At 39.3% G+C, this 26,544-nt stretch overlaps 1 protein-coding gene across 6 annotated transcripts in view; it reads right to left on the reverse strand.

Moving 5' to 3' along the window:
• Positions 1-26,544, reverse strand: part of TASP1 (taspase 1) — a 100,588-nt gene that overhangs the window by 34,854 nt on the left and 39,190 nt on the right. For 5 of the 6 annotated variants that reach the window (XM_064146149.1, XM_064146146.1, XM_064146144.1 and 2 more), the window contains exons 8-11: positions 23,021-23,127; positions 21,874-21,963; positions 19,392-19,511; positions 17,861-17,939 (exon numbers count right to left, since the gene is read on the reverse strand). In XM_064146149.1, the coding sequence (XP_064002219.1) occupies positions 17,861-17,939; positions 19,392-19,511; positions 21,874-21,963; positions 23,021-23,127 (396 nt within the window). The remainder of the gene's footprint in view (positions 1-17,860; positions 17,940-19,391; positions 19,512-21,873; positions 21,964-23,020; positions 23,128-26,544) is intronic. The other variant, XM_064146148.1, reaches the window with a different exon arrangement.

Below are 26,544 nucleotides of genomic sequence, written 5' to 3' on the forward strand. Positions count from 1 at the left end.
GGTGTCCATGTCCACGGCAGGGAGATTGGAACTACGTGATCCTTGAGGTCCCTTCTAGCAACAATTTTATGATTGTATGATTCTAAAGTTAGGTCCCAATTACCTATTTCTAGCAAATTTATCATTTAATGATAACAAAATGCAATTACTGTGCTGGCTCCATAGGGCAAAAAAAAACTTCACCCTGCTATAATCCAGTTGGACTATTTTAGTTCAGGTGCAGAACACACCTTACAGATACAACTTATGGCTGGAAGTAATCTGGATGCTTTCACATGGCAGAGGGTTGGAGCTGGTAAAACACCAGTCCTAAACTGGCTTCAGACAAAGGCAGCTCAGTCTCCTTGGACAATATTCACTTTACTGGAAGCATTAATAAGCCCAGAGCCGACAAAATTGAGCAATTCTGGCTGAAGCCAGCCTAGATCTGGCACAAAGAAAGAACTAATAAATAAGCTCAACCCAAAGTGGCTCCAGTGCAGCCCGCTCAGCGCCTCTCCCCTCTGTTTCCCAATACGCTGAACTTGGAGCACTGATGCGTTTGGGCACAACACTGAACGAACACACATCAGCAGGTCCAGCGGTGCATCTTGGAGTTACTCACAGACTGGCTTCTTGTTCTTGCCATTACTTTGAAGCCCTAATTAACACAGCAACTTAGTCCAAGAATTTCTCTTTCTCCTTACTTGTCACACAATTATAAACTTACTTTCACTTTAAGGGGAAGGACAACAACATTGTTCTTCACAGACTTAGACAGCCCCCCCCACAAAAAAAAAGATCCCATGCCCTTTGTTTCCAAGATTAAAAAAACCCACCAAAAGCCCACTGTGATACATTATACATACATTAGCTCTCAGAGAATAAGATCAGCGACCAAAATGCAGAAAAATCATGTACAGAAATTCTAAAACATTGGTATCTTCAATCATCAGAATTACACCTTAGTGTTCAGTTATGTACTCGTTTAAAGTGTCTCCTGATTAACACCACTGGGTTAAATTGAAATGTTTGAAGTGGACTACTTTGGCACTCAATCTACATATAAACAACACAACAGAAAGAAAAGTAATTCTTTGTATACTAGATTGTATATAAAAAAGCCCATATAAATTTAGAGGAAAATGAAAGAGCTGAAATACTACAACAATTACACAACAAAAGGAAGCAGTTCTCGAGAGCACAAGAATAACAGACTTTTCACTGAAACTGCCAAGCTCCCCAGTTACTGAGAAAAAGGAAGATAGATCTTAACCAGGTCAAGAGGCTCACACAATAGCATCCTCAACAGCTGCTTATGAGCAGATCTGTCCATTCATTGCCTCAATTTCCATGTTCAAAAGCTTTTGTCTAGACTAGAACTGAGAGTTATCTAATACTTTTACTCAAGAGAACATATAAAGGATATGTGAAAACTACAAGACACATTTTACTCATAGATCACAACATGGCTACCACTTCTATTTTTATACTAAGAAAATTTAATCATTATGAATTTGCATTATGAATTAAACTAAATGAGCATATACTCCAGCAAAAAAAACCAAAACACATTAAGTACAGTTTTTTTCTTGAAAAGAACGTGTTAAGACCTTTAAATATAGCATTTATACCCTATGTGAGGTAAGAAGCATGGGAGTTTGCATGGGAGTTAAGCAAATGAGACAAAAAATCCAAGTGAGCTTACACATATCCTATGCATCTGGTAATAAAACCAGATGTTACTACTTCAGAATTTTTAATACTAAATTGGCATCAAAAGACAATACCCATTTTTTAGCATTATGTATGAAGTTATTTTTCCCTACAAGAATTATTTTACTGAAGAGTTCCCATAACTTTTGGTACAAAGAAAAAAAAAAATAAAAAGAGACAGAAAACTTAATATGGGTTCAGAACAGCTGCAGCTCACTGCTGTGATCCAGGATCAACCACAAGGAAAGCTGCCTTGTAATTCTACTAACACATCACACATCTCTACATCCCCGCAGACAAAGTCATTTCTTTTTGTCACATTTATGTCAACTTACAAGGCAGCAAACTTACAGACTGCTGCTGGCAATCTAAGTAAAAATCTTGCAACACATCACATGCCAACAACCTGTAGGCAGAGATAACTAAGGAAAACAATCCCCTAATTTCAAAAAGAAAAATGTGCTACCCCAGTTTTGGCTGTAGGAACATCTATTTTTGAACAAAACAAATAACTAGGCAGCATTTCACATATTTTGACCAGATAATGTCTGAAGAAAAGAACTGTCCTAATTTTTTCCAATAGAATTGCCATTCTTATTTTCTCAAGTCAAAACCAAACACTGAAGTGTGAACTGTCTTGCAGGTTTAACAGTCGTATAAGTCTCCACAGTTTCAAACTGGTAAAACACCACAGATTATGGTGGGGCTCGACACAAACCAAATGTATACAGAGTCACAGCAACTGAAATCTAATTTATACCTTACAACATTAAAGTTGTGGGTTCAAATTTGCAGTTCTATTCACGTGTAATCTAACCACCAACATCAGCCAACTTCCAAAAATGTTTTATTAACATGACTCAAGACAGCAGCTCCAGTCAAAGCTACTTCAATGCATTTCAAATCAGACAGAAGCTGATGAAAACGCAAATCTAGTTCATTTACTTAATTATCTCACATTATGCTTGTCTTGGTTCTAGTTTAAATTTTCCCAGAGACTCAAAATATAGCTAACAGAACCAATACAATAATAGGATGCTTGCTTGGGAAAGAAAAAACAATCAGATGTAGAAAGGAAAAGGGTAAAACACCCAAATAGTCCTTCTTTGATTTGGAAGTTAAAAGAAAAAACTTTGATTTGGAAGTTAAAAGAAAAAACTTTAACTATAAATAACAGGTATTTAAGGTAGGGGAGTTACAAAGAGGTATAGGGAAGGGAAAATGAGATACAATATATATATATAACAACCAGACTGATGGCAATAGATGGAGGTAGTATCAGGAAGGGATTGTCCACCATGTGGAAAGAAGGCCCCGTGGTAAAAACAGGAACAGCAACAGGAACAAGGGTGGTGCTAGCAGGCAGGCAGGGCAAAAAAAAGAAAGAAATAGGAAGTTCCTCTGTTTTTATAGTGGCCCTAGACAAGAAGTGGGAGTGGGCTAACCACTACACCTGAGGTCAGGTACAGATCCACCCCCCAGCGAGGAGGCAGGAGGGTCCTGGGATCAGATTCAAATCTGCTCCCCAGGAGGGCTAACCCTTTACAGTGCTACATTTAACTGCATGCACTATTAGACTGTGTGGATTTTCACTGAATAATACTGAAAGCAAACCAAATGGGACTCCTCATAAGAATATTTCAATTCTACATTGAAGTCTCAAAGGCACTGGTTTTAGAAACTTTCCTGTAAACACAGTTTAAATAATTTGATTACCTTTTCCCAGTTAGGATGATAACTTCTTGAATAATCTGCAGCTCATCACATCTCAGAGAAAAAAAAACACTTCTCACTGACTGACCAGAGCTTCCATAAGCCTTCACACAACAGTGACTCGACCACTATCTAGAAAAGTGTCTGGATTAGGTTAGTGCTTCTCTCTGAATTCTTTCATGCATTAAAGAATATTTTTTCCTAACAGTGAAACTGTAAGCACTACATTGCCTACTCATGACCCCTCTACTAACAAAACCACTGCTGTCCATGTTTGCAGAGGTGAGCCCAGTAAATTACCCTTCTCCAGGATCACCACTGGCTGAAGCAAGCGATGTTTATACAGAAAATGTATAGTCCACTTTGATAGATAAATACATAGAAAAATGCAAAGACAGATATCTTGATACAAATTCCAAGCATTATGGTTATGGAAAAAAGTTTAGAAACACATTCCTAAAGGCTCTAGGGCAGCAACAGGCTCCCGTGAAAAGGGAGGCGAAGGGGGATAAGGTTCAGTAGAAATAACACATCTGGTTTGTGCTCAAACCAATACCCTCAAAATCTGAATCTCAAAAAAGCCCCACAACCAAACAACAAAAAACAAACCCTAACAAAACTCCCACCCAGAACACCTGTCTTAAACCAGAAACTTCTAACCCTGCCTGAAAACAGCTTAGAGATCATACAGAAAACCCTTCATGATATTTTCACCAATGATGGAATCATAGAATCAACCAGGTTGGAAGAGACCTCCAAGATCATCCAGTCCAACCTAGCACCCAGCCCCGTCCAATCAACTAGACCATGGCACTAAGTGCCTCATCCAATCTTTTCTTGAACACCTCCAGGGACGGTGCCTCCATCACCTCCCCGGGCAGCCCATTCCAATGCCAATCACTCTCTCTGGGAAGAACTTCCTCCTGACATCCAGCTTATACTTCCCCCAGCACAACTTGAGACTGTGTCCCCTTTTTCTGTTGCTGGTTGCCTGGGAGAAGAGACTGACCCCCACCTGGCTACAACCTCCCTTCAGGTAGTTGTAGACAGCAGTGAGGTCCCCCCTGAGCCTCCTCTTCTCCAGGCTAAACACCCCCAGCTCCCTCAGCTCTGGATATCAGAGCTGATATCCAGAGAGACCTATCTTCTTGGGATCATATCATAGTACATCTTTTACTGTAGAGTTTCTGTCAAAGTGGAAAACTGAGTAACACTGAAATGTGTCTTCCTTCTCCTGTGGATACCTGAATGTGTGCTTTCTGCAAGTAATACCACTTTGCCTATTCAGTGGCAAAGTGGTATTCACTCCTCACTGACTCATGCAAGATTGCTACTACAGCAATCTGTAATCTCTTTACTTTCCATAGCCTCTTCTCTTCTGTCACTCTTCTATAACTTAACAGTTATATACCTATCAGTATTCTCCTCAGAGTACTCCTTCAGCCAAATAGTACAGAAAAGCACACAGCTCCCGGTAGGAATTAGTTTTGAGCATAGCGTCATTTCTGCATTCCATGCTGCCTACATCAGACACTGCTTATAAGTGAACCAGACCAGATAAATCAGAAGTACCTGTAGAGTGTACACTGTACAGTGCTGAACACCAAGTGAGATACTTGTCTTTTTGCATACGAAGAAGACAGGAATCATCCATGCAAACCTGACAAATACCAATCAGTTTTGCACTATCAGTCACAATTTCAGTAGCAGCCAGATAAAGTGGGCAGAAATAAACTCTCTGGTACATGAACATCGATATGTGCACAAGACAAGATAGGTACCTGTGGTGGTTCAGCTGTTATCCGCCCCCCCACACTTTAAGAACGTACCCCAGCTAACTCAGCTGGACTCTGGGAATATAAAAGAAGCTATTTATTTACAGCTAGCACAATATACAAGCAGATATTTACAGTATATACAGTTATAGACAGAAATATACAAGGTAAAAAGTAATACAGAAACACAACTGCCCTCCCAGAAACCTGAGTCCCCAGGAGGGGTTCTCAACCACCCCTGCACCTTCCCTCTGCCCCTCTCAACCTTACCCCAGTCCTAGGAAGAAAAGAGGTTCAGCCAAGAGGTTAAGAAGCAAGGTTAGTGGCAGTGAGGTTAGGAAGATGCAGCTCAGCCAGAGCCCAGCCAGAAAGTGAAGTCAAAATGGCGAAAGTGTTATCTAATGTTTACTTTCTTGTTCCCATACCTCTCAGCGAGACTGTGAGGGAAGCTGACATCACCAGTGTTTTCCTTTTCACAGCTAATTATCTACTTTTTCTCACCAAAACATTCTAGCCTGCTTCAAACTAGCACAGTATCTAAAGCAACCCATCAAGTTACACGAGAAGTACTTACTGTGCTTCACACTCAGAGCATCTCTTGCATATATTTGATCAGATCAGCAATGAACCAAGCTTGGCAAAGACAAGTTTTCGGAGCATATAAACCACCACCCATTACGCTGAAGAGCCAGGCTCAGTCTTTACATCTTAGGTACTGTTTAGCTGTATACAAATAACAGTTTTTAAGCTCCAAGTATTTTTGAAAGTTTAGTTCTGTTTAACTCATCATTAAACAGAACAGGCATAAATCCTACAGCATACCACTGGATAGGCACATTCTGCAGTGCCACTGCTACGGAGACGGTCCTTATGCTGTTTGTGAAAGCATCATCTGCTGAAGTGAGAAAAGAGATGAGTCCCTAGCATTTATGACTGAGCTTGTAACTTTGCATTTTTCCTTACTAAGTGATCTTTACTAGCTAATAGCTTTCCCCTGTAGTAATTTGCTAGTTAGACTTTGCACAAGTTTCACAACCAAGTTACCAGGAGTTTTTCACAGGTTTAGTTTTGGGGCCATTTTTTGGTGTGTTTTCTGTTGGACTGGTTTGTTTGGGTTTGTTTTTTTTTAGTTAGTTGGTTGTATTTTTATTTGAGTTACAGGGTTGGACTCGATTATCTATGAGGTCTCTTCCAACCTTGGTGATACTGTGAGGTTTTGGTTTGGGTTGGGTTTTTTATGTGGGTTGGTTTTGTTTTTTTTTGGTTAGTTGGGTTTTGTGGTTGTTGTTAAGATAGTTAATATCTTTATTTTTACTGAACTACAGAATCATTTTGGTTGGAAGAAACCTTTAAGATCATCAAGTCTAACTGCTAACCCAGCACTTCCAGGCTGCCACTGAACCATGTCTCTCAGCGACACATCTACACGTGTTTTAAATACCTCCAGGGATGGTGACTCCGCCACTTCCCTGGGCAGCCTGTTCCAAGACTTCACAACCCTTTCTGTAAAGATTTTTTTTTCTAATATCCATCTGAAACATGCCCTGCCTGGCAAAAATTGGAGCAGTTTCCTCTTGTCCTATTAGCATCTTATATAAAATGTTGCACTTTTTGAAGAAAAGGCATGAAATCTCAGTTATAGTATTTTAATTGTAATCTTTCTGTACCAAACAGTAACTAATTACGTAATTCATAGGTTATATGAACTTTAACTTATAAACTGTGCTCCTTACTTTGTGTTCCATTGAAGAAATTACGGATTAAATTACAGACTTCTCAAGTAGGTTTCTAATGCTTGAAATAACCACAACAAGAGGGGAAGGAACCCAGCACAATGTAAGCCCAACATCCCATACAATGCGTGCTCTGCATCTTATAATGTTCTACCAATGGAACCAAGATGGCAAAGGAAAGGAAAGCCTTCTGCAAAGCAAGGGCCTCCAAGCAGCATGTCAGAAAGAAATTGTTTTTCTGCTTCTTTTGATGGGAGATGCTTTCAAGTCAGGAAATTAGAAACAGGTGTGCCAGAGGGCGCACACACATCCATGTACCACACTGAACAGCATATGTTTTCAATTTTCAAACATGAAAGAGACTCCTGTTGAATGGAAGGAGAAATGGAAATCTAGCTTGCTTTCTGCAAGCCATAAGTAGAGCTTGTGGAGCTCTGACAAGCTGCTGGAGCCTGTCTAGCTATTGAGCATACAGTACCTCAACAGTGTTGGAACTTGTTTTAAAGGAATACAAAATGGAAACTCGCATTACTGACATTCATTTGAGAATGGAAAAATTAATCTAGTTTACTCCACTGCCAAAGTATGACTCTTCTCTTTTCAGAAGCTAAAGATAGAAACTACAGGTTATCTGTATTTTATTACCTATTCCATAAAGCAGCATCTGAACCAACTACTGGTAAATTGTTTCAACTTTGATGGTGTTACTTTAAGTTAAATACTGGAGCCTAGAAGTATCAGGTAGCAAGTTAAACTATTATTTCTGCTTCATTTCCTGAATTGCATCAGTTGATGAAAAACTAATCATGAGCTGTCAATGTCAGCTTGCAGACCAGAAGGCCAACCTGGGCTGCATCTAAACAAGTGTCACCAGAAGGATAAGTGAGGTGATTCTCCCCCTCTACTTCACTCTTACCAGACCCCACCTGGAGCACTGCACCCAGTTTTGGTGCCCACAGCATAAGAGGGACATGGAACTGCTGGAGTGGGTCCAGAGGAGGGCCACAAAGATGATCAGAGGGCTGAAGCACCTCCCCTATGGGGACAAGCTGCAAGAGTTGGGACTACTTAGTCTGGAAAGAAAGCACCAGGCAGATCTTATAATGGCCTTCCAGTACCTGAAGGGAGCCTGTGAGAAAGCTGGGAAGGGACTTTTTAGAAGGGCTTGTAGTGATAGGACGAGAGGGAATGGACTGGAGCTGTAAGATGGAAGAATTAGATTAGGTATTAGAAAGAAATTAATTATCTTGAGGGTGATGAGACACTGGAACGGGTTGCCCAGGGAGGTTGTGAATATACAGAGTTGTTCAAATCCAGGTTGCATGAGACCCTGTGCAACTTGGTCTAGTGGAAGTCATGCCTGCCCATGGCAGGAGGGTTGGAAGTAAATGATCTTTAAGGTCTCTTCCAAACTAAACCGATCTATGAATAATTTCTAGATCTGTCTAATGGAAACACAGTGAAACCTGGATTTTAGTAAGCTCTGGTTAGCATTTTCTAGACATGCTAATAATGACAACTGAAATGTACTTGAAAAAAAAAAACAACCAATCAACAAACAAACAAAAAACCTACTACAAAGAAACTATTTGGCTGGTGAGATACTGATACAATTATTTGCATACTAAAATAAAATAATTAAGTTTAAGTCTGAAAAGACATAAAATGCAGTCTAGCATAATGCAGTAGAGTACTAAATTTAAGTAGCAGAACCTCTTTGCTTTCTACAACTACCTGAAGGGAGACTGTAGCCAGGTGGGGGTTGGTCTCTTCTCCCAGGCAACCAGCAACAGAACAAGGGGACAGAGTCTCAAGTTGTGCTGGGGGAGGTATAGGCTGGATGTCAGAAGGAAGTTCTTCCCAGAGAGAGTGATTTGCCACTGGAATGGGCTGCCCAGGGAGGTGGTGGAGTCACCGTCCCTGGAGGTGTTCAAGAATGGAAGGGGCACTTAGTGCCATGGTCTAGTTGATTGGATAGGGCTGGGTGCTAGGTTGGACTGGATGATCTTGGAGGTCTCTTCCAACCTGGTTGAGTCTATGATCTTTTAGCTTTGGGGCTGCATCTTGCCCTCATACTAGCAGGGGAAATTTTTAACCTCCTGACCTGCTACCACAAAGAACACTGACTCTCTTCACTGAGAGAGTCATTAGACACTGGAATGGGCTGCCCGGGGAGGTGGTGGAGTCGCCGTCCCTGGAGCTGTTCAAGGCAAGATTGGACGTGGCACTTGGTGCCATGGTCTAGCCTTGAGCTCTGTGGTAAAGGGTTGGACTTGATGATCTGTGAGGTCTCTTCCAACCCTGATAATACTGTGATACTATGAAATAAAGTTCTGTCCAGTTTCTAAAGCATTGATACTAGTGTGATATGTGAAACACACTCTTACTGTAGACAGAAAATTCTCAGATGATTAAACTTCTGAACTCCAGAACACCTACTAAGAATATGCAAATGGAAACTTTCCAAAAGGCTGCAACTTCAGTACATTTGGGCAGGTTTCAAAGATAACAAAAGTCAAATTCAACATCCAGACAAATTTAAAGCAGTCTCTAAACTGCATCTCTAAGGAGAAGTGGGAAAATACTTTCTGTATTTCTGTATTTCTATGTTTTCTATATGGGCAAAATAAAATTCCTCTGAAGAACAACTCATCCATTGTTTCCACAATTATACAGATAAGAAAAAGGCCAAAGAGTTAAAATACGCCAAACACACGAATCCTTCACTTCTAAATAGATGCAAATGTCAGACAGATTTACCTATTAAAAAATACATGTTTGTTTCATTACCATGAACAAGAAGAATTTCAAACATATCCAAGAGAAATTAGAATGAAGAAAAAAAAATACAGTTCCATTCAAGAGGATATCTACTTCATATTCTTTATATTAAGTGTATTTTGAAAGATTCGTTTCAGTTAAAATGCAAAGGACAATGCAAACTTTTTTACCTAAGCCTTCATCAGAAGCTGTGATGCTATGAATCTCCTTGTAAAAATATCTCACCTTTTCAAACTAGGTCACATTTGTTGTATAAACTTACAGCAAAAGATATAAGATGGCAGCTTATCTACCTGAATTCTCCTGATCACAGAAAATTGCTTAAGACATAAAAAGAGAGTTCAGGATGCTGCTGTTTTCATTTCATTTTGCATCTTTGCACCTATTTCAATCCACTTGAGCAAGTCATGGCAAAAAGGCACAAGACTAAGAGCATCCAGGAGAGACTGAGATGCATGGCTGGCTGCTGATCCACCTGAAGAACACAATGCTCTGTGAGTAGCAGTAAGCTTTCTTCAGGAGACCACCACTTTTAAGAAGTCTGTGCAGCAGTAATATATTACTACATTAAGTCTAATTACAATTTCAAGAGGCAACAATCACTCTTTGATTGTTGCACCCATCCAGTTCTGCTTCAAAAAAAAACTTTCTGGAGGTAATGCAACCAACCATTCTAATTGTTTTGCAGACAAACCTCTCAGCTTTGAACACTCTGGTACTGCTCTTAATTGATTGCTTCTTAATGTCACCATTCTCACAAACCATCTTTGCCTGCTGTTTCCTCCCTCTTCACATAGCCTTGTGGTGGGAGTTAGTTCAGACACCACATGCTATGGCACTGAAGCCTCCAAACAGCATCTGGACATAGAGCCTAAACTCTTGAAGGAAACAATAATTTCTGAGGCAAATACTGATCTTCCTGGAGATAGACTTTTCTTCTTCTACCTTTTGGTCCACTGCAGCAATGATATAACTTTTTACCACATGGAGATGCTTCACCTGTGATGCATTAAATGATATTTGTTGTGCCAGGGTAGGTATAGGCTGGATATTGGGAAGAAGTTCTTCACAGAGAGAGTGATTTCCCATTGGAATGGGCTGTCCAGGGAGGTGGTGGAGGCACCGTCCCTGGAGGTGTTCAAGAAAAGACTGGATGAGGCACTTAGTGCCATGGTCTAGTTGACTGGATAGGGCAGGGTGATAGGTTGGACTGGATGATCTTGGAGGTCTCTTCCAACCTGCTTGATTCTATGATTCCATGATTCTATGATATATTCCCCCCTACCCTGAATCTCACAGGACTAGACTGATTTGGGGAGATAATTAATATTTTGACAGAAGTAGTCACTGTATCATACAATCTATCTCACACAGTTTAACTCTAGCAGTCCATACAGGATATAAAATTTGCACATGAAATTCCTCTGCAAGGTTGGAGCACGAACACAAAAGTAAGCAGGCCAGGCAGACAAGTGGCACTTGACCACACATCAGCAGTCACTGGATCCCAGTACAGCTCTCAACACATGGGGGTCAGAAAGCCAAAGCCCTAAGCAACATGTCAATTCACCATTGAAGCTTCTTCTTAAAAATTATTTCACTCCACAGATTTGCACATCACTGCAGTTCCTGTGGAAAACTAGTTTTAAAATAAGCATCTGCAGTTCAGTGGCTTCTAGAAGGAGACAGAAATGCTGGCTGAGGGCATAGCTCAACAACCAGCTTAACAAGCACAGGCCATCTCTTCAGAAGTGTAATTTTTTTATCCCATGTTACCAGTTCCATTTTGCCAGCAAAAGCATCCATGAGGCACACAATGGACTGGAAAGAACAACAGATATGAACAAAAGAGTGAAAGTTTGATCAAGGAAGAAAGAATGCACTTCATTCTTTATTGACAAGGATTTTGAAAACAGCCACATTCTGCTTCTTTATACAGAACACAAAGTCTGTGCATGCCTTCAAAAACACAGCTGTTATCTGCATCTGATTTTCATTCAGACAGGAGCAGGCTCTGAGTAGGAAGAGCAAGACGTCATCAAAAGACTTCCCCAGGACTTGACACTCAACGACACCTCAGTTTTGGTCTGTAAATCTGATACCCCTGCTACTTTCTCAACAAAGCACATAACTCTGCTTCAGGACTGAGTCCAATGTTATTTGCTAACATGCTCAATATATTTAACAAGTCTACTCCTTTTTTCTTCAGGATTATAAACCATAATTAGCTCCCATTTATATTCTCTCTGGGACATGACATCACTGTAACTTTATTGTATCAAATGTTCTCTTCAAATGAATTAAAGCTGGAGAATCATAGAATCAACCAGGCTGGAAGAGACCTCCAAGATCATCCAGTCCAACCTAGCACCCAGCCCTAGCCAGTCAACTAGGCCATGGCACTAAGTGCCTCATCCAGTTCTTTTGTTGAACACCTCCATGGACGGTGCCTCCACCACCTCCCTGGGCAGCCCATTCCAATGCCAATCACTCTCTCTGCCAACAACTTCCTCCTAACATCCAGACTGTACTTCCCCCGGCACAACTGAGACTGTGTCCCCTTGTTTAGTGTTACAGAGCCTCAGCATTTTGTAAATAATGCAAGGCCTTCTGTCTGCCTTCAGAAATAACATACAAAAAGGCTTCCTGGCTTCAGTAGCTGATACTCATACACAAAGCACACCACCCATGCATGAAGAATGGGTAAGACACTCCTGTAAAGCTGTAAAAAGGAATGCAGCAGGTTCTTCTCAGATTTCACATTTCTACTCAGAAATTCCATTTGTAGTTACACTTTCAAAGGCTCCTTCAGAAGCTGTTACTTTCAATTCTATATTTATGTATTGTACTTAAAGCCCTGCATATCCAAGGAGAATAAATACGCTCCAACCTGCCTCATAGGAAAAAAACACGCCCTACCTTTGACCCTAGCAGTATCACTTCTGGCACAGTTAATAAACCAAATATTCACAATTATCATGGATATTCCAACTAGGGAGCAGATTCGATGTCACATTTAATATTATTTTGAACTAGAAGAATATACACAAAGTATTTGATTCCTATTATGTCCAGGAAAAAATAGGAATTGTTTTCTTAAAGTACAGCCAAGAAACAGACTATTGTTCCTCCTGTGGTTTGGTTTTGTTCACAAATGTTTTCCCTCTAAATAATACCCATCTTCCTGTGTTTACATTCATATACCAACAAAAGCCATCCACTAAAGAGTTCCAAGTGGCCTTATGAGTCTGGTTTTGGCCTTTTCTTTTTTGGGAGGTGGAGGAGGTACTTAAAGATGCATTGTTTGTGTCTGTGTTTGACTGGGCAAATGCGTGCACACATGCATGCACAAGATGTTAAAGACTAAAGATTTGGCTTCTGTTATGCTGATCCAGTTTAGCTGTTACTGACATTTATAGCAAATGAAGGCCACTGGCCACCTACATTTAACATGCTTTCACTCAGTCTCCACCACCATTCTTGCATGAATGACACTTGAAGAATAGTGTTAGATGTCACAGTTAAGGTTGTCCAGGTATCTTAGGCATGCCTGCAACTGCAACATCCTCTGAATTTCTTGAATTTTAATACTGGTTTGGAGATACTCACAGAATTTCTGTAATGTTTGTCTTTCAGTTGTCAGTTAAGTCCCACAATTGGGGCATTTTCGGGTGGTTGGCTTTTTGGTGGCTTTTTGTGGATTTGGGTTTTTTTTTCTTTAATTAAGAAAAATACAATAATTTTAGACTTCATCCATTGAAATGTCTCCAGAAACTATTATGAAAAGGATCAGAATGGTTTTACTTGTTTACACAGAAACTGAACTTTGGAGTTTCAGAATAAACCTTGAGTTGAATGCCCTGGATATTCAGCCATTCCCAAGTTCCACCATCTTCCCATCCTGTCTTCATCTTTTGATTTCAGTTGTTCCAACCCCTGTTAAACTACATCCATAAAAATATGAGTTTTACAATATCCCGTGTTTTATAAACCATGAAGTAACTTCTGAAAAGCCAAAAAAAAATAAAACCAAAAGACAGTGTGGCTAAAAAACAATGCCAGGAGACTGTTAGAGGTAAGAAAATACTATTTAAAACGTTGAAGTCATGCCCAAACAAGTTCAGAGCCACCACCTTTGGCATTTTCCAACATAAAATCATGACAAAAATGGCCAAAAATATTTAAGTAACAATTTGCTAAAGGCGTAAGTACTAATACTGAATCCTCTCTGAACACACAGAATTAGGAAGCCTGCCAGCATTCAGAGGGCCAACAGAAGATCAAGATGTAAAAGCAGGTCTTCAAATGCTCTGAGCACTGAAAGAGCTATATGAATTTGGAAGTACTTTTGGGGTGATGTCTTAACTTCCCTGCTTATTTTGTATGAAGAAGGTATTGAAAGATGTGTTTGAAACTGAAACTTCAATAGAAGGATTTTAGAACAAAGTTAATAAAAAAATCATGAATAAAACCCTACAGTGTTACTGTCCCATTTGACCTAACACTTTTCTTTTTTCCAAGAAAGCTTCCACAAAGGTAATCTGTCACAGAACAGAAAAAAACCTCCAAAAAAAACATTTCCAGCAAAATTTAAATAACTGATCTTCTAAGTAAAAAAGAAATGAGAACTCCTGAGGAAGGCATCCTGACCTATTAAAAACAAAGATATCTCCAGCTTGCAAAGTTCTAATCTCATAAATTGCTAGAAGCTTGGAGAACACAGTGGAGGTGCTTTTCCCAGTCCTATACTTTTCATCTGATACCTGCAAACAATCTATCTGAAACAGGACCCTAAACTGTCTGGAGTTCTGTTGTGACCCAATGTGCTTATTCCACATGGATTACAGTTTCCAAGACCTTATATTCGGTATACTTTGAATTAAGATTCCAGACCCTCATTCCCCCACACTAGGGCTTTTTCTCAACCTGTTCACTCTCTTACTGATCACAGCCTCCAAAAACCAAAGACTTCAGCAATTTCACAAGTACAGAATTAAAACAGTTTACAATACAACAGTTTATAACCTGGCCCTTAAAAATTGATTGTAGAAATTAATGCCAAAGGATATCCATTTTCAAGACTGAATACGGACCCTGACAAAGCAAACTCTCATGGCTTAAGAGTGAAAACCACAGAAATATTACCTGATTGTACATTTGAGTAATTTTAGGTAGATATTTTTAACTGCTTTTACATACAAGTGTGTAAGTCTGTATGTAAAATGAAACAGGAATGTGCATGCACATGCAGCTTTTGTTTTTAGAAACATGCAAGTTTTGTTTGTGGCTGGTTTTCATATGCATGTCCACACAAAACCAAAGTAGAAACCTACAAGACAGCGGTGTAATCAGCATTACAAATCCAACAGTCTGATTTTAAGCAAACCAAGTGACAACTTCTTTCTTTTAGAAAGCTCCTTTTCCTAAAATTAAGGCATCTTCTACAGAGAGTTTAGACAGCACCTTTTTTTTCTAAAAGATCCATGCAATAACTATGTATGTTAACAGTATTTTCTTGCACAGCCTTGGCAATTTCACCTTTTGAAGAGTCATAGATGTTTATGAGCCCAGATGTCTATGATCCTGTTGTGATTTGGTCAAATTTAATTTCAATTCTTTAAGTCTTTCCTATAACTTCATTTTTCCATCCCTCTACCCCTTAACTCCATGGTTCACATTGTTGGATGCTCATACTTTAAGAGTCAGGCATAAATATATTTGAAAACTGCACTAAACATAAATGACATGATAAAACAGAACATTATGGGCCCCTGAAAACAGACAAAAAGAATGGTATTGATTGCAGAAGAGTTCTCACTTCCTGTAAACACTTCTGTCTCCCTCTCTCGCACACATACACACTCCAAAGGAAAACCAGAAACAAGAATTTAATTAAACACCACTAGTCTGAATTTCAAATCACTGAATAAACAGATGGCCACGCTTCACAAGACCACCAGCAGTCCATTTCAATTAGCTGGATTCACATTAACATAATGGCATGGAAGTTGGAAGATTTGAACCAAAGAAACATTTATTTATATATCTGTATATATGTGAGTGTGTGTGCTCAATGGCTATAAATAGCATAACAGTAAAGTATTTACCACTATATAAAATTAGTACCAGTAAAAAATAGGAGGGTTCTATTTAAGGCCATCATTAAAGCCAGACATCTCCTTAAAGTGTCTCATGATGCTTTCTGGTACTTGCACACACTTCAAACCCGAATTAAACATGTTCTCCTTAGCTTTTTGACAAGCAGCTTTTTCATAGAATCATAGAATCAACCAGGTTGGAAGAGACCTCCAAGATCATCCAGTCCAACCTAGCACCCAGCCCTAGCCAGTCAACTAGACCATGGCACTAAGTGCCTCATCCAGGCTTTTCTTGAACACCTCCAGGGATGGTGCCTCCACCACCTCCCCGGGCAGCCCATTCCAATGCCAATCACTCTCTCTGGGAAGAACTTCCTCCTAACATCCAGCCTATACTTTACCCAGCACAACTTGAGACTGTCCCCCCTTGTTCTATTGCTGGTTGCCTGGGAGAAGAGGCCACCCCCCACCTGGCTACAATGTCTCTTCAGCCATTGAAGATTACAAGACAAATACTGCAGCCTTTAAATATTTAAATAAATAGATAGGTAAGTACTTACTAAACTAAAATATATTATGTCAAAAGATTTTTCTGACACTGCTGCATTCAGGAGAACCTTTTCATAAGCCCTAAAAGGGACACTTGTTGTTTCTAACATTGAACTACACAAATTTTCAATGGTGCAAGAAAAACTTCATTAGAAAGGCAATTAGAAAGATATGTGACTTCAAGAGCAACACAGGATATTTCTGATGCAAATAACTGCCAATTAAGTAGCAGTCTAAACCATACAATGCACCCTGAGATAAGCATTTACAGTTTTTCTGTTTGAGACTGTTCATACAAACAGGGGAAAACAACATTAAAAAAAAAAGAGGAAGAAGAAATGCAGTCCTGTCAACTGCTTTTATGTGAGAGTTGCCAGAGAAAAGCAACTCCTGCATAACTTCACCTTAAAGCTTTAGTGTTCCACAATATTTCCCCAATATTGTGCACGTATCTTTTTAAGTCCTGTCCCCAACAAGTTAAAAACGTCTTGGTTTACATCCTCAAATCTTACATTGCACCGTGAGAGATCCTCCTATTTTCATCTTCTATTTTCTTTTGTGGGTTTTTTTTGTTATTGGTTTGGTTTTTGGTTATTTTGGTTGTGTTGTTGTTGTTGCTATTGATTGGTTGGATTGGGGTGTTCTGTTTTGTTGTGGTGGTTGGGATTTTTCCCCTCCAGTTGTTACTACTTCATTCCTCTTGCATTTACTAGGTCTGTTGACAAACTTGTTCTCACTGTTGCCATCTCCAGTGCTCAGGACTCAAACTGACCAAACAGCTGTATGCGATAGCTGGCTGATAGGAATCAAATGAACAAAACACTTTTGTGCAACCAGAACCCTGAGATTTTTAAAGAAGAAAGAGAAGCCACCCTAATTCTTACATCACTTCAATGATTTCTGAAAGAACATTTTCTAAGATATTTATTCTAAGAATTTGATTTTGCCTATTCCTCTTTGTTTTGAAAGAAGCAAAGAACAAATTGATGAAGAACAAATTTTAACTATTCACTTAAAATAACTAAAGTAACTAAATATTTTTGTGGGAAAAATGCTTCTTGTACCATTTTTGAATCCAAGGGAACCTCTCTGGTTACAGAGCCCTCTAATAATTGTTATTCTTTAGAGGTAACTTCCAGTCACTGAGGCATTCTGTGTTTAACACACTGTTAGGCTTGCAACATCACCTCTTTCCAGGAAGACAGGTTCCTTAATGCATAAATAAATACAGTACATGCTTTCAGTGCAATACAGAACTTTGGAAACAGGATAAAAATTCACCTGGTTGTTAAATAAGTAGAAGAGATCAATATAAGCAACCAACAGAGATTAATTTATGTATTTGAAGACAGTACTGACATATCAATATATATACGTGAAAATACATGATAAACATGTAGAATGCTGGAAACTATACTTTAATTCACCATCCATAGAAATTCCTTATTTGGAATTTGTCAAGTAAATGCAGAGAATGATAGCAATTTTTGGAAATATTTATAAAAGTAGTAAATACCTGAAGTACTCACAGCAGTGGAATAAGGGGTACGAGCTCCTGTATTTTCAGCCCAGCAGCCACAACCATAAAGAGCTGCCTAGGGAAAAAAGTGTGTCTTTCATAAATTCAACCATACATGGGTTTGTTCCTTTCTCTTCAAAAAGGCAGTCAAAGCAACACTTAAAAAACAACCTCTAAAGCAGCAAAAAGATGAAACCAAAGGTAAATAGGAAAATCCTAACAGTCAAAATTGCAATTCCAATCCATTTTTACTGTTAGAATCATAGAATCGGTCAGGGTTGGAAGGGACCACAAGGATCATCTACTTCCAACCCCCCTGCCATGGGCAGGGGCACTCTACCCTAGATCAGGCTGGCCAGAGCCTCACCCAGCCTGGCCTTAAACACCTCCAGGGATGGGGCCTCAACTGCTTCCCTGAGCAGCCCATTCCAGGATCTCACCACTCTCATGCTCAAGAACTTCCTCCTCACGTCCACTCTGAACCTACCCATCTCCCCTTCACTCCAATCCCCCTGCTCTTCAGCACCAAATGATTACCATAGATGTACAGTACTCTAACCTACCTTGACAGAAAATGAAGGCACAGATATCAAAATGCAAAAATAATTCTAGCTGTTCACTATTGATATGAAGTTCCTTTCACTCTGATGTTGTAAGAAAATAAAAATAAATCTTAAAACACATTTCAAAAGGCAGCTGCTTCTAGGGCAGTGGCAAAAATCAACCAGTAATCCAGCTGTACAGCAATGGAGTGTGACACTTCTGATACGCCTCAAGAGGAGGCTCAGGGGTGACCTTATTGCTGTCTACAACTACCTGAGGGGTGGTTGTGGCCAGAAGGAGGTTGCTCTCTTCTCTCAGGTGGCCAGCACCAGAACAAGAGGACACAGCCTCAAGCTACGCCAGGGGAAATTTAGGCTCGAGGTGAGGAGAAAGTTCTTCACTGAGAGAGACATTGGATACAGGAATGGGCTGCCTGGGGAGGTGGTGGAGTCGCTGTCCCTGGAGCTGTTCAAGGCAGGATTGGACGTGGCACTTGGTGCCATGGTCTAGCCTTGAGCTCTGTGGTAAAGGGTTGGACTTGATGATCTATGAGGTCTCTTCCAACCTTGGTGATACTGTGATACTGTAATAAGGAACATATCTGATGTGTTCTTTTGTTAACTTTATCAATTCTCCCAACTCACAAAGTCATCCAAAAAATTAAGACAACTACCCTAAACATTGATGAAAATAGTATTTTAAAACAATCTAAGCTTTTAATAGATTTTTGGTGGTATTCAGGAAGTACTTACCCCTAAGAAATCAGCTTATTAATAGCTGTGGTGAAGGATAACTACAGAACAACTTCTTACCTATTAATGTTTTATAATATTGATGTTGGACACGAAAAACATAACTTGCATTCCAATGCAATGATAATGCCTTCAGCGTTTAACAAGAAGGCAGAACATCAGTTTGCTATCACAGATCTTGCTTAGTGTCACGTTTCCTGAACAATCATTACCCAGGAAAAAAGTATAATCACCTGACCAACTCTTCCAGGATGCTTTAGTGCTAAACCTCCACTGGAGACAGCAGCAGCAACATTTCCTTCTTGGTCAACAACAACTGCACCAACTGTATCCAGCGTTCCCGAGTCATTCTCCTACAGGACACACAAACAGAAACAACTACTAAAACCAGCTTACTAAACTCAAATTACACTTCTTAGCAATGTGCAAACTAATGTGCACAAAAGCAATCAGCAGGCCAATGAATAATACAGATTGGCTATGCATGCATATTCTACCAATTGTGCTGCCTCAGAAATGATCCAGCAACTCATCCCAAAGATGCCATATGAAAAAGCCTTTCCCAGAAGCTTCAGGATGATATTTTCAGAAACTCTGAACTTTAAAGATATATCATTTGAAAGGTAAAACCAAATACTCTGATACCTCTCTATAAGTCTAGAGAACAAATCTCCTGCAGGACAGATTTTTTTTCTCCCACACCTATGCTCAGTTCAGCAATGTTTAGTGCTTTCCTCGTTGAAGCAAACTACCCTTTGTCCCCTCTGGGTCACTAGAAAAGCATCCTTACATTCATTGGTTCTGCTGCCCTAAGAGCAAAGGTCTTTCAGCATCTGTTCTTGATGTAAGTTCTCTGCCCGTAGTCTCACAGACACTTGTGCAGTCTCACCCTGTATCTTTCCACCCTTCCTCCACTTTCATACATCACATTCAGTCACTCTATGAGCAGCTGTCTTTTCTCTGCCTAGGCTTGCCATAGGTTCTCTTCTCTGCAAGCCCCAGGCTGGGGCACTTGGACTTCATGCCCAGTCATACACATCTGATGAGACACAGAATGCAGTGTACACAAAATACAACAAATAACCAAAACTCGATATATCATCCATCACATACACCAAACATGAATGCTGCACAAGCCCTCAAGCCTTCAGCTGATCAGTCTTTATTGTATAAAAACTTACCTGCATTAGCCAGAAAAATAATATCCAAGGCTATCAAATTATTAAACCATAAATGCATATTTTCTGGACTAAGATCCAGAAGAAGGAAGACATTCATCAATTTGACACCTACTTCTTCAACTTCAAATTATCAAGTTTTCATCACCTATCAAAATTTCCTATGATATATGACATTGCTTAGGAGTTGCTTCCCAGGTCATGAAGCTGAAAGAAAATTAGGGAACTCTTCCTTAACATCTCCCAGGACTGCCAGTCAGAATCTCATTCAGGTATTATTAATCTAGTTAGAACAATAGTATTCAGCAGATTGAAAAAATCTTAAGCAGCAGAGCAGAGCTCAATGGAGTTGCAGACTCTCATCCAGAGAGGTTTACAAAATCAGACTAGACAAAGCTCTTCCCAAAATTAATCTTCCTTTGCAAACTTCTATCAAATATTTTAGAAATCTCATTCTTTCCTTTTGCACAAAATCCCCCTACAAATAGTCACAACCCCTTTAGGAAGGGATTGACAGTCAGATTGAAGCAGTTGCTATCTCTGTGCTATTTATCCAACTATCCACACTAAAAAGATGCTTTAGTACAGTATCCTCCTACTTGAAACAGAACAGGACAACATATAAATCTTCTAGTACATCCCATGTTTGCCCTCTACAGAAGAAGCAGAAACAGGCAGGAGCACAATCATGGATTGTGCTATTCAGAAAATAAAACATCAACAATTGATGTTTTAGTCTTTAAAAAATCTCAGATTTAAGGCTCTGGATGGAGCACTTCTGTTGATTACAGCAATATTTAAGAAGGTGAGAGGCAATCTTTCAAGCATCTTTTTATTTATTAAATTATTTAAAGAAATACTTACAAATTCATCTAAGTCAAGGGGAAATGCCACTGTCTTGAAAGCACTGAGACCAATTCATACACAGCAATGTCAAGAACTGTTTTGCTTTAGAGCAACTGCCAGCATAGCATGACACTCTCACAGCAATCTGATCCTGATGGCACGACTGTGCCAACGTTCACATGTTTGGAAAGGAGCAGTTACAGTCTACTCACACAAAGCTCCATGTCTAGCCTTTCCAGTTTAATAGTCGTTTGGTATGTAAAAAAGGGACAGGTTTGCAGTTCCAAAGAAGCACAGAAAATAACAAAATTCACTGAGTATTTCTCAATTAAAGCTTAACTCTGATGAGAGCATTAACTTTTAATTCCTCAGCTATGTATATGGCTTTCCAAGAATTATTTCCAAAACTTTTATGAGAGCTCATTTTTGACGGTGTGAGTTTTGAGATGACAGATGATGTGCCTCATCCTTGGCAAATGTCTCTTTTTCTAATAGTTTAGAGATAATTGTTCAGCTCCTCTTTCATTTTGGAAAACTAAACTTCCTGTAAGGCTGCAATTATCTTACATTCTGTGGATAACACAAGCAGTCCACATTGTTAACGTGGTTTGGTTTTCATCCGCCCTTCATAGGACAGGATGTGCCCAGAATGATGACAAAACTGGATGATTATGTTACTGGATTTACTTACCAGCAAGTAGAGCTCTATTTGATCACATCCTTTACCTACCATCCCTGGCCTTTGGGGTCTCCCACAAGTGCTGCACATGACTCTGGAGCCCTTGAAATTTCAAATTGCAGGTCGGTAAGCTCATGCATTGGCACAGGTCTCAAGCATTGACTTGCCCCTTATTACATGAACAGCCAATATTATGTAGAGAACCCTCCTCCCTCATTTACATTTTAACACCCTTAGTTTCACAGGGAAGTATTTGAAGTCTTGCAAGCAGAAAAAGTTTCAGAACTAATAACTCCTTCCCCCTCCTATTCTTACTTTCTGCACAGGACTTCTCCTTGAAAACAGGAAAATTAGCACCCTGCTAAGGAAAACTGCTTATCAAAGAACACCAAAGAAAATATCTACTTAATCACTGGTTTGCATTTGCACAGACTACACAGAATAAACTTTTTTTGCCCATTCTCTGGGACTGATACATTATTTATATCAAAACATGGAACTACATAAGACAGTGGTCAGCCATCTCTTACCAAAGCAAAGAGAAATGGTCCATCCAAAAGCCCACAGGCCCCAAACAAAGCACAGACAGCTAATTCAATGAGCTATACTTCAATACTCAACAGTTAACAAAAAAAAAACCAACTGTAATTGACATTGTCAAATGGTCAAAGTAGCTCTAAATGCAAATTAAGAGTGAGTGGAACAGAGGGGATTCTAACAGCTCTGTAGTACAAGTAATATGGGTCAGGTCAATGCCAGATGCACGCACAAATGCACACGTTTACCTACCTGACATTTCAAATTTCACCAATTCGAGCTCCATAATGCAGTGTGCTCAGGAAACATTAAAATGTGGGAAACAGTGACAGATCCCAAGATAAAGAAAATATTTCAGTAAAAAATTCTCTTTGTGTTTACATTTGGCGTATTTCTAGCTCAAAATCAGCACAATATTTTTCATGGAACAAACAAGATAAAGTGACAAATAGCAAGGCAGAAAGCTTTAACTGCACTAAGTTATCATTATATCAGCTAAACATTAATATGCTCAAGCATAAGTGATTTCTGACACTACATTAGGCTCATCATATAGGATGTGAAGTTTATGAGCAACAAGCTGTAAGTATAGGATGACAAGAAGTTTTTAACAGGAACTAACCTTTTCATGTGATTGTCTTCTTTTCTTCAGTTGAATGAGATCTGTTTCCACCTTTTCAGCCAACTCCAGCTTCCTCTTGTTCCTCCTAAAAGCTGCTAAGCTAAACCCTATAAAAATAGTTCAAAAGCATTTAACTAAGTATAATTTACTTAATCTAAACAAATGTTGATAAGTTGACATTTTTGAGGTCTCATTCCCCTCATTTTCAATGATGCTAAAAGTATCAATTAAAAAAAAATAAAATAAAAAAAAACCCAAACTAAGTCTTCAAGTTTCAATACAACAGCTTTTTTTTACATCTTTTCCTAAGTGAAAAAAAAAATATATTCCTTTTCAGTAACAGTGATGAGAAAAATATCAGGTAGAAAGAAGTTGCTGAACACATGCTAGCTATGTTGGTCTAAACACCTTTCTGCTTGGCTAAGAAGCAGCACCGCACAGAAGAGAACAGATTAAGTAGCTTGTGTTAAAATCAGTGGTTTTGACTGCTGACAAGTAAATAGCTACCATGTGAGCTCCTTCTGATATCCATGAAACTGGACGACTATTGTACTACCTTAATTGCATGACTATATATGTTTACCCACAGATTTAAAGCCATACGACAGCCTAAAAATGTTTTTATGTTCCATAACGCAACACACTCCAAAGACCACCTAAGTCCTGAAAAAACAAGCATGTATTTTCCACATCTAAAATTCCACATTCAGAAAGGAAATGTTCTCTGAAGTGGAGTAAAACCACAATAAAAATAAAAATCTGTTATGCTGAAGAGACCAAAATGACATCTTCCCATTTCAGAAGTTTCAGAGGAAAAATGCAGATATTGCCATACTTCAATTACTTCGTATTACCCACGGTTTGGTTTAACATTCTCTTTGACATGTAGAGGAAAGGTATGGGGGAAGAATAAAAAACAACCATGGTTTTGTCACTTGTTAGTCATGCAAATTGAAGCTATTAGAGCAGCAGAGGTATACATAGGTTATCACAAATTCAGTGGAAGTTAAAAAGCACAGGTTTCCTTTTTAATCTACAAGACTTAAAAAGGAAAAAAAAAAGATATTGTAAATGAAATTCTGAATATAGCTACATCACTTTTATTCAGAAGACTGGAACAGCTGCAGGAACAGTCTATGAATAAAGTCAATATTGCAGAGCCAACAGAACACAAAGCTTTCATTTACAGTTCCCACAAAGAACACAGACAGTGAGCGTTCTACTTCTTCGAAACTTCTCCACACAGGTGCCAAAATCACCTAGTGAGCTCTCCGTCAAACTTGGTTTTAAGTACATAAAATTGGACCTTAAACTACCACAGTTAATCAAGTATATAAGCTAAAAGTAATGAGAAAGTCAGCATTTCTCTCCAAAAAGCCTAATGAATACCAGTTTCTTCAAACTGTAAACACATATTAATCTGCCAACACCAAGAAAGGTGCCACGTGGAAATGAGGTCCAAGACGTCAAAAACAAACACTCAACAAGGGGGAATTAAGCAAAGAATGATTTCAGTCTAGTACTAATTTCAGTACTAGTACTAATTAGGAGTTGGGAGGAACAAACAGAAAAACCTCAAAAGGATAGACTTAAACATAACTGTCCCAAAATGAATAAAAAGTCAGCAATTGTTTTTAATAAAACTTTTAAGCAAGAAAAAGTGTGAGTTGACATGAGTACAATAAACACAGCATATACCTATAGGCAGAGCCACCATACGGGTGAGCTGGAATGGTGGCTGGCCTTGGTACTCATGTGAAGTATGTATTACATGGGGATAAACATGCCTAAGTCTGAACATGCTGTTGTCCCCTGCCAGTTCAGACAAAAGCTGTGTACCTAGGGAGGCAAGGCTAATATGACAGTGCAGGAGCCCACACATGAAAACCAGAGCACAAGTTTTCCTTGTACTCCAGAATATAATGCTAGTGGTGCCATGAAACCTTTTACAACATTTGTATGTTCAGCAGTTGAAATAAATGCACAAATGTCACACTGGAACTATAGGGCACATGGGCAAGGCCCAAGCTGCTGTGCCAGTTACGCAGACTGCTGCTATAGGGCTTCTCAGCAGCAATCTAACTATACCTTGGTTGCTACTTACCCTGCCATTTTTTCCACAACACATGAAATTCACTAAATTTAAGAGAGATGTTTCATTCACCAAAGGCCTCAGTTTCTAGCTAAGCCACTAAAGAGTCTTCACCTTTTACTGTGTGCTTTAAGTTTCAGTTTGTCTTTCCAAAATAAGAAAAACACTGAAGATTTGCTTTGAAGGATCCAACTGCTCACAGTAACTTCTTATATGCATTGTTAAACCAAAGTAGCATCAGTAAGCTAAGAAACACAGGGCAGAAAACAAGTCATTGCTGACAAAGTTGTACACATTTTACTAGGTGGTAAGAAACACTGAATTCAGCTAGCAGCATACCACCATGCCCACGTTTACAGAATGGATAACTCTACCCTACAAAGCAATAATTTTGGCTATCAAAATCTATACTTAGTCCCCAAGTGTCACAAATATCTTAAGTTGCTGTGTACCTCACCTGACACTGAGGTAAAGGCTTGCCATGTGTTTTCTCTATTGTCTTTCTTGCCTTTCTTGCTTTGCTAGTATCATATGTGGGGCAGGTGGTAGAGTGCATCAAGGACTTCTTTACTGGATGATTAGTTATCCAGAGATGTTGTGGCATGCATTTTTTAAACTTATATCAGACAGATGAAGAAAGTTGTCCAGTAATGTGGAATGATGTAGATAAGAAAGGTTCTTAGGGGATCGTGTAGTCCAATCTCCTAGAAAAAGCAAGTCCAATTTAAAAGGGCTGCATAAGAACTTGTCAAGTTTTGAAAACCTTTGACAATGGAGATTTCACAACTCCTCTAGGCCCCTACTCCAACACTTGCCCAGCTTGACTTAAAAAAAAACCAAACTTACATTGTAATTTCTGTTAGTGCTCTCTCACCCTATCCCCATGCATTAGGCATGACCCTACCCAGGTAATGCAACACTTAAATGCTCAAACAGAACAGCCTAGGTTAAGGAAGCTATCACGTTTCCCTGTTAAAACAGATAAACTTCCTAGCTTCCTCCACATAGATATCTACAAAAATTTAATCACCAGCTTGTATTGTGACAGCTAATGTAACATTTTTCACATTGGAAATTTCATACTGTTACATTAGAAAGAAATTTTAGTGCCACTTTGTACTTCCAGGGTACTGGAGCATCTCTCTTACAAGGAAAGACTGAGACCTGGGGCTGTTTAGTGCATAAAAAGAGAAGGCTGAGAGGGCACCTCACTAATTTCTACAAATATCTGAAGGGTGGCTGTCATGAGGATGGAGTCAGTCTCTTTTCAGTGATACCCAGTCATAGGAGGAGGGCAATGGACTTCAAGTCAATCCCAGGAAATTCCATCTCAAAATGATGAAAAACTTCCTTACTGCAGGAGTGACTGAGCACTGGATCACGCTGCCCAGAGAGGTTGTGGAGTTCTCTAGAGATCTTCAAAACCTGCCTG

Source organism: Pogoniulus pusillus, chromosome 7, assembly GCF_015220805.1.
Source record: "Pogoniulus pusillus isolate bPogPus1 chromosome 7, bPogPus1.pri, whole genome shotgun sequence".
Lineage (NCBI taxonomy): Eukaryota > Metazoa > Chordata > Aves > Piciformes > Lybiidae > Pogoniulus > Pogoniulus pusillus.